Genomic DNA, 15,907 nt, shown 5'->3' on the forward strand with positions numbered 1-15,907 from the left:
TAGGTTCCTAGAAACAGCGGAGCACCCCTGTTTACTGTCATATAGAAGATCTTTTACTAGTTTTTTTTTTTAGTAGTAGTAGGATTTTAAAAAGAGCAGAGCATTCCTAACCTGACTTTTGCTAGATCCTTGTAGTTTGCTGAGCTCCACACAAGGATCAGGGCTCGAGGGCATTGCAAACTCCTTCAAGATAGCAAAAAATAATGAACCAATCAGGATTGCCGGGCTGGATTTCATAGATGTGACGTAGCGCCGAAGTGGCTGTTTGATTCAAACAGCAGTCGTGTGCTGACATTGATTCTGCATATTTTCTTTGCACAAAAGACATTGATCGTCTATTGACATTGTTGCGTTGTTTCAGTAAAAGTTATCTAACTTTTCGCTGTGTCGTTATCCAATATGTCGGCTGTTCTGTTTTGGATTTCCCAGTGTCGCTCTCATCTGCATCTCGGGTTGATTTCAATGTGAGTGTCATTCAAGATGACGGACAAGTGCTTTATCCAATCACATACAATGATTTTTTTTTTACAAGGCCCCGCCTTCTTAAATGCATCTTCCATTGAGAAGTCCCAGATCCTTGCGTGGAGCTCAGCGAACTACAAGGACCTGGAGAGAGTCAGGTTAGAACGTTCCTATAACATAGAGGATCTTTGACATGGTTTTTTTGCAATAATAGGTTGCTAAAAACAGTTGTGTACTATAAATGATCTCTGACAAACATTTTTGTTGTAGATTCCTAAAAACAGCAGAACACATCTGTGACTGTAATATTATAGAGGATCTTTGACATGTGTTTTTTTTTCTTTGCAATAACAGGTTGCTAAAAACAGTTGTGTACTATAAATGATCTCTGACAAACATTTTTGTTGTAGGTTCCTAAAAATAGCAGAACACATCTGTGACTGTAATATTATAGAGGATCTTTGACTAGTAATTTTGCAGTAGATTCCTACAAACTGTAGAGCACACCTATTTACTGTCATATAGAATATCTTTGACTAGTGTTTTAGCAGTGGTAGGATTTTAAAAAGAGCAGAGCAAAACATACAGTTAAAAAAAGACCACAGCATTTCTGTAATATAGAGGATATTTGAATTTTGATATTTAAATGATCTTTAACAAAATGTTTTGTTGTAGGTTCCTAATTACAGCAGAGCACATCTGACTTAAAAACAGCAAAACACTCCATTATTATAGAATACCTTTAACAAGTGTTTTGCAGTAATAGGTTGCTAAAAACAACAGAACACTCCTGTAATATAGAGGATCTTTGACAAGTGTTTTTGCAGGAAGTTGCTACAAACAACAGAGCACATCTGGGACTGTCATGATAGAGGATCTTTGTCACACGTTTTTGCAGTAGTACATTTTTAAAAACGGCAAAACACTCAAATAATATGGAAGATCTTTGACATGCCTTTTTGCAGAAATAGGTTCTTAAAAACAGCAGAACACACCTGTTTACTGTCGTATACAAGGTATTTGACTAATGTGGTAGAGAGAAGAGCAAAATTAATGAATAAATAAAAAATAGCAGGCCATTCCTGTAATATAGAGGATATTTGAATTTTGATATTTAAATGATCTTTGACAAAATGTTTTGTTGTAGGTTCCTAAAAACAGCAGAGCACATCTGACTGTAGCTTAGAGGATTTTTGACTAATGATTTTGCAGTACTAGGTTCTTGAAAACAATAGAGCTCTCCTGTAATATAGAGGATCTTTGACAGGATTTTTTTTGCAGGAGGTAGCTACAAACAGAGTACACCTGTTAGTGTCAGGATAGAGGATCTTTGTCACACGTTTTTGCACTAGTACATTGTTAAAAACAGCAAAACACTCCATTATTATAGAAGACCTTTAACAAGTGTTTTGCAGTAATAGGTTGCTAAAAACAACAAAACACTCCTGAAATATAGAGGATCTTTGACAAGTGTTTTTGCAGGAAGTTGCTACAAACAACAGAGCACATCTGTGACTGTCATGATAGATGATCTTTGTCACATGTTTTTGCAGTAGTACATTTTTAAAAACAGCAAAACATTCAAATAATATGGAAGATCTATGACATGCCTTTTTGCAGAAATAGGTTCTTAAAAACAGCAGAACACACCTGTTTACTGTCGTATACAAGGTATTTGACTAATGTAGTAGTGAGAAGAGAAAAATGAATAAATACATAAAAAATAGCAAGACATTCCTGTAATATAGAGGATATTTGAATTTTGATATTTAAATGATCTTTGACAAAATGTTTTGTTGTAGGTTCCTAAAAACAGCAGAGCACATCTGACTGTAGCTTAGAGGATTTTTGACTAATGATTTTGCAGTACTAGGTTCTTGAAAACAATAGAGCTCTCCTGTAATATAGAGGATCTTTGACAGGATTTTTTTTGCAGGAGGTAGCTACAAACAGAGCACACCTGTTAGTGTCAGGATAGAGGATCTTTGTCACACGTTTTTGCAGTAGTACATTGTTAAAAACAGCAAAACACTCCATTATTATAGAAGACCTTTAACAAGTGTTTTGCAGTAATAGGTTGCTAAAAACAACAAAACACTCCTGAAATATAGAGGATCTTTGACAAGTGTTTTTGCAGGAAGTTGCTACAAACAACAGAGCACATCTGTGACTGTTATGATAGATGATCTTTGTCACATGTTTTTGCAGTAGTACATTTTTAAAAACAGCAAAACATTCAAATAATATGGAAGATCTATGACATGCCTTTTTGCAGAAATAGGTTCTTAAAAACAGCAGAACACACCTGTTTACTGTCGTATACAAGGTATTTGACTAATGTAGTAGTGAGAAGAGAAAAATGAATAAATACATAAAAAATAGCAGGACATTCCTGTAATATAGAGGATATTTGAATTTTGATATTTAAATGATCTTTGACAAAATATTTTGTTGTAGGTCCCTAAAAACAGCAGAGCACACCTGACTGCAACATAGAGGATTTTCAACTAATGATTTTGCAGTAATAAGTTCTTAAAAACAATAGAGCTCCCCTGTAATATAGAGGATCTTTGACAGGATTTTTTTTGCAGGAGGTAGCTACAAACAGAGCACACCTGTTAGTGTCAGGATAGAGGATCTTTGTCACACGTTTTTGCACTAGTACATTGTTAAAAACAGCAAAACACTCCATTATTATAGAAGACCTTTAACAAGTGTTTTGTAGTAATAGGTTGCTAAAAACAACAGAACACTCCTGTAATATAGAGGATCTTTGACAAGTGTTTTTGCAGGAAGTTGCTACAAACAACAGAGCACATCTGTGACTGTCATGATAGATGATCTTTGTCACACGTTTTTGCAGTAGTACATTTTTAAAAACGGCAAAACATTAAAATAATATGGAAGATCTATGACATGCCTTTTTGCAGAAATAGGTTCTTAAAAACAGCAGAACACACCTGTTTACTGTCGTATACAAGGTATTTGACTAATGTGGTAGAGAGAAGAGCAAAATTAATGAATAAATAAAAAATAGCAGGACATTCCTGTAATATAGAGGATATTTGAATTTTGATATTTAAATGATATTTGACAAAATGTTTTGTTGTAGGTTCCTAAAAACAGCAGAGCACATCTGACTGTAGCTTAGAGGATTTTTGACTAATGATTTTGCAGTACTAGGTACTTGAAAACAATAGAGCTGTCCTGTAATATAGAGGATCTTTGACAGGATTTTTTTTGCAGGAGGTAGCTACAAACAGAGCACACCTGTTAGTGTCAGGATAGAGGATCTTTGTCACACGTTTTTGCACTAGCACATTGTTAAAAACAGCAAAACACTCCATTATTATAGAAGACCTTTAACAAGTGTTTTGCAGTAATAGGTTGCTAAAAACAACAAAACACTCCTGAAATATAGAGGATCTTTGACAAGTGTTTTTGCAGGAAGTTGCTACAAACAACAGAGCACATCTGTGACTGTCATGATAGATGATCTTTGTCACATGTTTTTGCAGTAGTACATTTTTAAAAACAGCAAAACATTCAAATAATATGGAAGATCTATGACATGCCTTTTTGCAGAAATAGGTTCTTAAAAACAGCAGAACACACCTGTTTACTGTCTTATACAAGGTATTTGACTAATGTGGTAGTGAGAAGAGAAAAATGAATAAATACATAAAAAATAGCAGGACATTCCTGTAATATAGAGGATATTTGAATTTTGATATTTAAATGATCTCTGACAAAATATTTTGTTGTAGGTCCCTAAAAACAGCAGAGCACACCTGACTGCAGCATAGAGGATTTTCAACTAATGATTTTGCAGTAATAGGTTCTTAAAAACAATAGAGCTCCCCTGTAATATAGAGGATCTTTGACAGGATTTTTTTTTGCAGGAGGTCGCTACAAACAGAGTACACCTGTTAGTGTCAGGATAGAGGATCTTTGTCACACGTTTTTGCAGTAGTTCATTGGTAAAAACAGCAAAACACTCCATTATTATAGAAGACCTTTAACAAGTGTTTTGCAGTAATAGGTTGCTTAAAAACAACAGAACACTCCTGTAATATAGAGGATCTTTGACAAGTGTTTTTGCAGGAAGTTGCTACAAACAACAGAGCACATCTGTGACTGTCATGATAGATGATCTTTGTCACATGTTTTTGCAGTAGTACATTTTTAAAAACGGCAAAACGTTCAAATAATATGGAAGATCTATGACATGCCTTTTTGCAGAAATAGGTTCTTAAAAACAGCAGAACACACCTGTTTACTGTCTTATACAAGGTATTTGACTAATGTAGTAGTGAGAAGAGAAAAATGAATAAATACATAAAAAATAGCAGGACATTCCTGTAATATAGAGGATATTTGAATTTTGATATTTAAATGATCTTTGACCAAATATTTTGTTGTAGGTTCCTAAAAACAGCAGAGCACACCTGACTGTAGCTTAGAGGATTTTCAACTAATGATTTTGCAGTACTAGGTTCTTAAAAACAATAGAGCTCCCCTGTAATATACAGGATCTTTGACAGGATTTTTTTTTGCAGGAGGTAGCTACAAACAGAGTACACCTGTTAGTGTCAGGATAGAGGATCTTTGTCACACGTTTTTGCAGTAGTTCATTGGTAAAAACAGCAAAACACTCCATTATTATAGAAGACCTTTAACAAGTGTTTTGCAGTACTAGGTTGCTTAAAAACAACAGAACACTCCTGTAATATAGAGGATCTTTGACAAGTGTTTTTGCAGGAAGTTGCTACAAACAACAGAGAACACCTGTGACTGTCATTTGGAGGATCTTTGTCACATGTTTTTGCAGTAGTACTTTGTTAAAAACAGAAAAACACTCCAATAATACGGACTATCTTTGACATGCGTTTTTGCAGAAATAGGTTCTTAAAAACAGCAGAACACATCTGTTTACTGTCGTATACAAGGTATTTGACTAATGTAGGGAGAAGAGCAAAATGAATAAATAAATTAAAAATAGCAGGACATTCCTATAGTATAGGGGAGCTTTGACATGTGTTTTTGCAGTAATAGATTCTTAAAAACAATGGCGTACTCCTGTAATATAGTGGATCTTGGACACGTGTTCTTTTACAGTAAGGTCCTACAAACATTATAACACACCTGTTTACTGTCATATAGAAGATCTTTGACTAGTGTTTTAGCAGTGGTAGGTTTTTAAAAAGATCAGAGGGTTTCCGTAACGTGCGCGAGGATCTTTGACTGTCATTTCTGAAGTAGTAGGTTATAAATACCTGCAATATAATTAATCTTTCACAAGTATTTTCGCAGTAGGTTCCTAAAACAGCAGAGCCAACCTGTGACTGTAATATACAGGATATTTGACTCATGTTTGAGCAGTAGTAGGATTCTCAAAAGAGCAGAGCAAAAAATAAAATGAAAAAGAGCAGAGCATTCCTGTAATGAACAGGATCTTTGACTAGTGATTTTGCAGTAGTTTAATTTAAAAAAACAAAACCCAGTCATATAGAGGATCTTTGACGAGAATTTTTGCTGTAGGTTCCTAAAACAGCAGAGTAAATCTGTGAATATAATATAGAGGATCTTTGACCAGCATTTTAGTTGTAAGTTCTTAAAATCCACAAATGAGTCCTGTCATGTCGAGGATCTTTGACTGTTGGGTTTTTTGCTGTTGGTCCTTAAAAACAGCAGTGCACTCTTGTCATATAAATTCGAATGTATTTTGTGATAGATCATCAAAAACAGCGGCATGTTCCTGTCGTATAGAAGATCTTTGACGAGTGTTTTTGCAGTAAGTCCTTAAGAAAATATATAGCAAACCCCAGTGGTATAGAGGATCTTTGACTAGCATTTTAGATTGATAGATAGATAGATAGTACTAGTAGTAAGTCCTTAAAATCCACAAAGGACTCCTGTCATGTTGAGGATCTTTGACTATAGTGTTGTTTGTTGTTGGTTCTTAAAAACTTCCCTCCGGTCATATAAACTCGAATGTGTTTTGTGGTTGATCATCAAAAACAGCGGCATGTTTCTGTCGTATAGAAGATCTTTGACTAGTGTTTTTGCAGTAAGTCCTCAAGAAAACATATAGCAAACCCCAGTTGTATAGAGGATCTTTGATTAGCATTTTAGTAGTAAGTCCTTAAAATCCACAAATGACTCCTGTCATGTCGAGGATCTTTGACTGTTGTGTTTTTGCTGTTGGTCCTTAAAAACAGCAGTGCTCTCTTGTCATATAAATTCTAATGTATTTTGTGATAGATCATCAAAAACAGCAGCATGTTCCTGTCGTATAGAAGATCTTTGACTAGTGTTTTTGCAGTAAGTCTTCAAGAAAATATATAGCAAACCCCAGTTGTATAGAGGATCTTTGACTAGCATTTTAGTAGTAAGTCCTTAAAATCCACAAAGGACTACTGTTATGTCGAGGATCTCTGACTGTAGTGTTTCTTGCTGTTGGTCCTTAAAATCAGCAGTGCACTCTTGTCATATAATGTCTAGTGTGTTTTGTGGTAGATCATCAAAAACAACAGCATGTTCATGTCGTACAGAAGATCTTTGACTAGTGTTTTTGCAGTAAGTCGTCAAGAAAATATATAGCAAACCCCAGTTGTGTAGAGGATCTTTGACGAGCATTTTAGTAGTAAGTTCTTAAAATCCACAAAAGACTCCTGTCATGTCGAGGATCTTTGACTACAGTGTTTTTTGCTGTTGATCCTTAAAAACAGCAGTGCACTCTTGTCATATAAACTCTGTGTTTTGTTGTAGATAATCAAAAAGAGCAGCATGTTCCTGTCGTATAGAAGATCTTTGACTAGTGTTTTTGCAGTAAGTCCTCAAAAAAATAGCAAACCCCAGTTGTATAGAGGATCTTTGACTAGCATTTTTTTGTAAATCTTTAAAACAGCCTCCTGCCACATCAAGGATCTTTGACAATATTGTGTTTGCGATATGTGTTCAAAAACAGCAAAGCAATATCTGTCATATAGATGATCTTTGACTAGGATTTGACTATGGCTCTTTTTGTGACTTCCTATGATTAAAAACCAATAAAAACTACAAAAAAATGGGTTTTGCGGGCTTGGAGCGTCTGGCTTTTTGCTGGTTGGTGTTGATCGGGTGTCCCCGCAGACACCAGGAGGAGGAACTATGCAATATCTGTATCAAGCAGTGTTCAGCGTCCCATTCAAAAACACTCTCAAGGCTTCTGTGGCAATTTAGTCTGGCAAAGGCACAAAAGAGTCCTCAGAGTCCTGGGAGACTTTGGGGAGACAGACAACTAACAAGCAACACATTCTTGAAGAAAAATACCCCCACCCACCACCCCGCACCTTCACCACCGCACAAAGCAGAATGCTTTAATAATATTTGCAGTGATGAGGTGGAAAAAAGTGAGGAATGAAGCTCGCTGATTATGTGAACTTTCCAGAAGCGCCCCGGGGGGGTTTCAGCAAAGCACTTGTCAGGATATTTGACGTATGCTCGCAATTATTGCATTTGGTAAATTGCGGTGCCGCTATTCTTTTTACTTGACATTGTTGCTCGAGGGGGGAGTGGGGGGAGACGTTATTGATTTCAAAATAACAATATAGTCGCGGCCTGAACTCGATCCATACGCATTTACATGCGCTAATATGTCTTTTTTTTCCATGCCAATCGTTCCCTCCGCCATCTTGCATCTCATGGCCATCAAGCAGCCAGCAATCATTACGTTGCTTCGCACGAGGAGGACACAAATACGTTTTTGGTATTCTGTCTCCACCGCTTTATTTCTATTCCGTGCCTATTTTTTTTGCTTATTGTGCGGAATGAGCGCTGTCTGTTATCTCGGATTGCATTAGTTTCAAACCTTCAATGCATCAGCTCTTACTCAACACCCAAGGGATGTTATGACTCTTTGAGGGGAACTCGTATTGTTTTATTAATGATTGAAGACATTACATTTTTATTATTCAAGGAAATTTTAATCGTAAGACATCAGAAAACATTCAAAGGCAACAACGACACAAGAAGGATTTTTTTCTTTCTTTCTTTGTTTAACTTTGAATTAGCTCTACCCCAGTCAATTCTCTTGGGTATTTTGTAATGAGTCTTATAATTATTGCTCCATATTGACGGATTTAGAAGAGGTATTGCATGCGAACAATATAAGTTATTTTAGAACTACAAGTACAACCCATTTTACATTACTGTCATTTCATTTGTGGTACCGTGGTACCGTGCAATTCTCATTTTCGTCACTAGATGGTGACACAGTAATGTCGCAAAGGTCACAGTACAAATGTCGAACAGCATCCTATTAAAGGCCTACTGAAATGAGATTTTCTTATTTAAACGGGGATAGCAGGTCCATTCTATGTGTCATACTTGATCATTTCGCGATATTGCCATATTTTTACTGAAAGGATTTAGTAGAGAACATCGACGATAAAGTTCGCAACTTTTGGTCGCTAATAAAAAAGCCTTGCCTGTACCGGAAGTAGCAGACGATGTGCGCGTGACGTCACGGGTTGTGGAGCTCCTCACATCCTCACATTGTTTACAATCATGGACACCAACAGCTAAAGCGATTCGGACCGAGAAAGCGATGATTTTCCCATTAATTTGAGCGAGGATGAAAGACTCGTGGATAAAGATAGTGAGAGTGAAGGACTAGAAGAAAAAAAATAGACATGGCAAATGGAGCAATTCAGATGTTATTAAAATGTGTTCTAGCATGATTCAATTTAAAACACTGTTTAAAAAAGAAGTACTGAAGAAGTACGAGGAGGAAAGAGAGTGATGCCCTCAGCACAGAGCGTTGGGAGAGAGGTGTATGGTCAGAGAGTGTCTGGGCCCGTGTGTGTGTGTGAGAGTGTGTGTGTGTTTTGTCTCGTCTTGTCTTGTCTCATAGTATTGTTAGTGTACAGGAGTTTTTCTTCTTTTTGTTTAGTGAGTATTGTACTTGTATTATATTGATTATGTTAAAGGCTCTTCAAGCCTAGCATTAATATCTCTGCCAAAATTAAAAAAAAACAAAAAACACCTGTGTTTATTTGTACTGTGCAGGTTTGAAATAAATATTTCAATTCAATTCATTAGACACATTTACTAGGATAATTCTGGAAAATCCCTTATCTGCCTATTGTGTTACTAGTGTTTTAGTGAGATTATAAAGTCATACCTGAAAGTCGGAGTGTGTTGACCACCTGTGTCTCTGATGGAAGCCATGGAGGAGCCAAGAAAGTTGCAGCGGCCTTTTTGACAGCTGGTGCAGGAGGACTCAAGCTCCGCCCATGTCTCCGGTGAGAGCCGACTTATTACCGCAATTTTCTCACCGAAACCTGCCGGTTGACATGTGGTAAAGAAACATGTTCGCTTGACCGCTCTGTTCCATATTAAAGCTTCACAACAAACCAAGAAACACCGGCTGTGTTTTGGTTGCTAAAGCCAGCTGCAATACACCGCTTTCCACCAACAGCACTTTTCTTTGACGTCTCCATTATTAATTGAACAAATTGCAAAAGATTCAGCAACACAGATGTACAAAATATTGTGTAATCATGCGATTAAAGCAGACGACTTTTTGCTGTGAGTGGTGCTGGGATAAAATGTCCGCTCCAACCAATAATGTCACAAGCACGCGTCAACATAAGCGTCATCATACCGCGACGTTTTCAACAGGATACTTCGCGGAAAATTTGAAAATTGCAATTTATTAAACTAAAAAGGCCGTATTGGCATGTGTTGCAATGTTAATATTTCATCATTGATGTATAAACTATCAGACTGCGTGGTCGCTAGTAGTGGGTTTCAGTAGGCCTTTAAGGTATTTCTTTATTTTCAGGGGGGTTTTGCATATCATTCATGCGCAATAGTTTTGTATTTGGTGTGTCAAATAAGCTGTTCAATGTTTGCCATCACGCCACAGTTGACTACCTGGCGCTAGTTTAAGTGCGATGCTAACTGTAGCTGACATTTAGGCGCTTCCGGGTTTCTGTGACGTAGCTTTGCACGTGTGGTGACCTTTACTAATTTTGAGAAATTATATTTCTACTAACATGTTCAAAATGGGATGGATAATGTAAACTCTGCGTTTCATAGTTTTGATGTGCGAAATGTTGCAGTCAGTAATTAAAGCACAAAAAAGAGATTTAATTGTGTTCAAATTTTTAAGGTTGCTTGTAAAAACTTAATTGTGAATGTGAAGTGAATGATATTTATATAGCGCTTTTCTCAAGTGACTCAAAGCGCTTTACATAGTGAAACCCAATATCTAAGTTACATTTAAACCAGTGTGGGTGGCACTGGGAGCAGGTGGGTAAAGTGACTTGCCCAAGGACACAACGGCAGTAACTAGGATGGCACAAGCGGGAATCGAACCTGCAACCCTCAAGTTGCTGACACGGCCTCTCTACCAACCGAGCTATACCAGCTATAAGTTTTTTTTTCTATTTAATGCATGTCCTTATTCAAAATAATTTCAACATCAAACATTTTGCGCACGTTTCCAACCTGCTTCTATTATGCCATTACGTCAATCGCGAGCTACCGGTCAATCGCGGAGGGCGTGTCAGTCGATCGCCAGCAAGGCTTTTAAAAATTTAGACCTAAAAATGAGCGATCATCAATCTTCACCAAGACGTCGCTTGATTGACATTCACGGCACCTGAGGGTCTTGTGAGATGACGCTGGCTGCTGCGAGATCATTATTAAGAAAAAATGACCGACAGGACGGCGAGAAACACTTTTTTTTTTCAACAGACTGTCGCGCCGTCCCTTCCGTCAGAACTCTAATGGTCGACTGCACAGTTCCTATCTCCACAATAAAAGCGCTGCTTAATGCTGCCTGCGCTAACAAAATAAGAGTCTCGGAAAGCTGGCGTGCACAAGTGAGCAAGCTACGGATTTTGCCGCCAATGTTTTTCTTTGTGAAGTGTATGGAAGCTGGATAAGTAAGATGCCAAAAACCAACCACTTTCATGTGGTATTGTACAGAAAGGACGACTTTTTTTCTCATCCATTCAAAAATGTGGACGTTGTTATCATCAATACTGTCTGATTCCAATCAATGCAAGTCATCAGAATCAGGTAATAAACCAACTTCTATTCTTGTCTTCATGAAAGAAAGACATATGTGTTACACATGCTTGTATTATCATTAAACACATTTAATTGAACAAAAACGTCTCTTTCATAAATAAATAAATATGAATGAAATAGATCCCCTCGATTTGGTCAATTGAAAAGTAGCTCGCCTGCAGACAAAGTGTGGGCACACCTGCCATAAACACTAAAAATGACAAAATAAAAAGTTGACTTAATGTCACAATTTCCTAATCTACACAATTACGTTTTGTTAGGTTAAGACAAGAATGTTAAGTTAACTTTAAATTGTTTGCAGTTTAATCACAAAATATGCCATACTTGCCAACCTTGAGACCTCCGAATTCGGGAGAAAGGAGGGCGTTGGGTTGGGTTTTGGTGTTAGCAGGGGTTGTATATTGTATCCTCTCGGAAGAGTTAGTGCTGCAAGGGGTTCTGGGTATTTGTTCTGTAGTGTTTATGTTGTTTTACGGTGCGGATGTTCTCCCGATATGGGTTAGTCATTCTTGTTTGGAGTGGATTCACAGTGTGGCGCATATTTCTAACAGTGTTAAAGTTGTTTGTATGGCCACCCTCAGTGTGACCTGTATGGCTGTTGAACAAGTATGCTTTGCATTCTCACGTGTGTGGAAGCCGCATATATTATATGACTTGGCCGGCACGCTGTTTGTATGAAGGAAAAGCGGACCTGACGACAGGTTGATTGATTGATTGAAACTTGTATTAGTAGATTGCACAGTACAGTACATATTCCGTACAATTGACCAGTAAATGGTAACACCCAAATGAGTTTTTCAACTTGTTTAAGTCGGGGTCTACATTAATTAATTCACGGTAAGTCACGACTTTTGCCGTTTACGACCACGTTGGTCGTAAAGGCGTATAGGACGCGCAAGGCAGTGCCTTTAAAGCACACCCCCAATATTGTTGTTCGGGTGGAAATGGGGAAAAATTCGGGAGAATGGTTGCCCCGGGAGATTTTCGGGAGGGGCACTGAAATTCGGGAGTCACCCGGAAAAATCAGGAGGGTTGGCAAGTATGAAATAAGCCTAATTTTATGAACAAATTTATTCAATATTTTTTAGAGACTTTTACATAATGAGCCTTAAATGACAAAGGAATCATTTCATTTTAATATTATTTTAAGGAACAGAGATAACAATAATTGCTTGGTAGAGTGGCCGTGCCAGCAACTTGACGGTTCTTAGTTTGATTCCCACTTCCGCCATCATAGTCACTGCCGTTGTGTCCTAGGGCAAGACACTTTACCCACCTGCTCCCAGTACCACCCGCACTGGTTTAAATGTAACTTTGATATTGGGTTTCACTCTGTAAAGCGCTTTGAGTCACGAGAGAAAAAGCGTTATATAAAGATAATTCATTTCACTTCACTAATATATCATGGACATACCGTATTTCCTTGAATTGCCATAGGACCTATAGTATGCGTCTGCCTTGAGTTACAAACTCGCTTTGCAAAAATAATAAGCGCATTGCTTAGTATTACCGCCTTGTCAAAATCGTGACGTCACGAGTGACACTTCCCCTGTCATCATTTTCAAAATTGAGGAGGCTGATTTCAATACCGGTAATTTGAAATCGCATTAAGGGGAGAAGATTAAGAGCTATTCAGTAGGATTTAAGATCCAAGCTTACATCACACTCAAATTTTTATTGCACGCCTTTGGTAAGTGCCGGAGTGAGAAGAGGTTTTAAAATAATTAGCGCATGCTTACTTCTACCGCATGCCTTTGGTAAGCGCAAGATTAGGAAGAGGTTTTAAATTAATTAGCGCCCCAGCAGCAATTCAAGGAAATACGGTAATGCCATTGAAATGTTGCTATTAATTCAAGATGTAAATAGTTCAACATTACTGCATTTTTTTAAAGTCCCATTCAATGAAAATGTGTTCCTGTTTAAAAAAATACATTACATAGCATGCATCAACTCTAAAGTCAATATGTTTTTATTATTGTGACCGTATTATAAAAGCAATAAAACAAAGAAAAACTTAAATGTTACCATTACTACGACCACTATGTGTAAATTTATACATTACAGTACTCTTTCAACCATGGAGTAAAAGCGACGTCTTCTCCAAACATTTGACATCGGTGTTCCAAGCTAACATGCTAGAATGAATGAAACACATAACAAAAAGCAAAATAAATGAAATGAAAGGGTGGATACCATTTTTAAGAAAGACTTAAAATGTCCTAAGGGGCCACTTAGTCTGACCAGTGCGCTACTGGCCAATTTTTATTTCAGACAATAATTCCGAGCCTATCGTCCACTTTCATTTCACAAGTGGTGTGAATAAACGGATCAACGTGTGGACAGCAACAGTCGCCTTGGCAGTCGCTGGCGCTTCAGACCCTCCCCAGCATGCGTGCGATCCACCAGTTGCACGGCATGACCATCTGGCAGATGACATGGCCTCCTCGGTAGTAGTAGGGCCACTGGTTGAATCCGCCCAGAGGCACGTAGTAGCGGCGGCAGAAGCGGTAGCCTTGTTGACAGTACTGGCAGCAGTAGCCGCGCTCGTCCAGGCGGTTGTCCAACTCCAGACCTACTCCTCTCTGCAGGGGAGGCAGACACAAGACTGGCTCAGTATCACCACAGGTCAGGTGTGTCCAAAAAGGGGCCTCAGTGGGCTAAAAAAATAAGGTTATTTAGTTTATTTAGGATCCCCATTAGTCTACACCGCAGTGGAGACTATTCTTCCTGGGGTCCAGGCAAAAAACATCACACAACCACAGAACAAACGATTAAAATGCAGTACAACATGATCCAATAATAAATTGTCATAATACAAAAATAGCAACAACAAAGAACCATAAAATACTAATAGATGTTGTTACTTAATAATTTTCATACAAAAGATAAAAAATAGCAATATAAAAATAGATATACTGTATACATTTTTGCAAAAATAAAACAAAGAACCAATGGCCTAAAATATACACATTAGTGTACCAAAGACAAACAATAAGTGACGAAAAAGTATCATCCATCCATTTTCTGCTGCTTATCCCATAATCAATAAAATACTCAATAGTCAATAAAAACAGTCATGACATTAGGTACAATCTAAAATAATCTCTTTACGCAATACTTCTCCTTTTAGTTTATTCTTAAAGCCCACAATGCTGGTGATTGATAGCAGATATTGTGGAAGTCTATTCCAGTAAGTGATTGCCCGATACATTACAGTCTTTTTCAAAACATCACTTTTGGGTTTAAGACGGGTGAGAGCACCTCTTTGGGCTAGCCTGGTACCGTAGTTGTGACTGTCACTGGCAAGCAAGAGCTGAGAATACAGATATGAGGGTTTATGGTATGTATAGATGTTTTTTAAAAATAGAATCAAACTACAAGCCAGTCTTTCATCAACTTTCATCCATGACAATTCATGATGCATGATCTCAATGCCAGTCCTAAATGAGCAATGGAGAGCTAGTCTGGCAGCTCTGTTTTGGGTAAACTGGATTTTATTTAGATCTTGTTTCGATGCATTAGACCAGATTGCTGGGCAGTAGTCCATATGTGACAATACAAGGGATTGTATAACTTGCTTCATAGATGTGTTAGTTAAAAAATAGGCCCTTCTTCTTATGATTGAAATGATTCTGCTCATTTTTGTTACTATGTTTTTAATGTGAGTGGCCCAAGATAGTCTTTCATCTATTGTAACTCCCAGCAACCTGGCATCTTTAACTTGTTCAACATGAACTCCGTTTAGAGAAACATTTAATATGCGTTCCTTTCTATGAGCATGTTTTGAGCAAATAAGACATTTTGTTTTGGAAATATTAAGTTTCATCTTATTTTCTGTAACCCATTTTGAAATCCGCATGACCTCATCTTGTAGTATACTACTCAGGTCGGTGCAATTATCTGCATGTGCATATATTGTTGTGTCATCTACGTAAATTGCACAGCAACTATTCTTTAAAATACATGACATATCATTTACAAATATTGAGTATAATAAAGGTCCCAGGCAACTTCCCTGTGGAATACCACAATATAATGTTTTAATATTTGAAAGGGTTCCATTGAACATGACACATTGCTGTCTGTTGACTAGGTAGCTTTTCATCCAGTTAATCGCTGATTGAAGGCCGAAAGCCGACTGCATGTAAAGTAACTTGTCACGCCTATGGATCATGTTTTGTTTTGATCATGTTATGTTTTGTTTTTTGGACACTCAGTTCTGTTTTGCACTTCCTGGTTTGTTTTCATCTTTGCCAACTCATTGATTTTTCACCTTGCCCTCAAGTCACACCCCTGTCCTCAGCCCTCACACCTGTTTGCAATGATCACAGTTATTATTTAAGCCACAGTTACCAGGTAG

At 37.5% G+C, this 15,907-nt stretch overlaps 1 protein-coding gene across 1 annotated transcript in view; it reads right to left on the bottom strand.

The window, feature by feature from the left end:
* Positions 1-13,500: 13,500 nt before the first annotated feature.
* tnmd (tenomodulin) overlaps positions 13,501-15,907 on the bottom strand; it is a 231,066-nt gene continuing 228,659 nt past the window's right edge. The window contains exon 7 of the mRNA XM_061892139.1: positions 13,501-14,129. Within this exon, the coding sequence (XP_061748123.1) occupies positions 13,920-14,129 (210 nt within the window). The 3' untranslated portion in view covers positions 13,501-13,919. The remainder of the gene's footprint in view (positions 14,130-15,907) is intronic.

This window comes from Nerophis ophidion, linkage group LG29 (genome assembly GCF_033978795.1).
Source record: "Nerophis ophidion isolate RoL-2023_Sa linkage group LG29, RoL_Noph_v1.0, whole genome shotgun sequence".
In the NCBI taxonomy this organism is placed as follows: domain Eukaryota; kingdom Metazoa; phylum Chordata; class Actinopteri; order Syngnathiformes; family Syngnathidae; genus Nerophis; species Nerophis ophidion.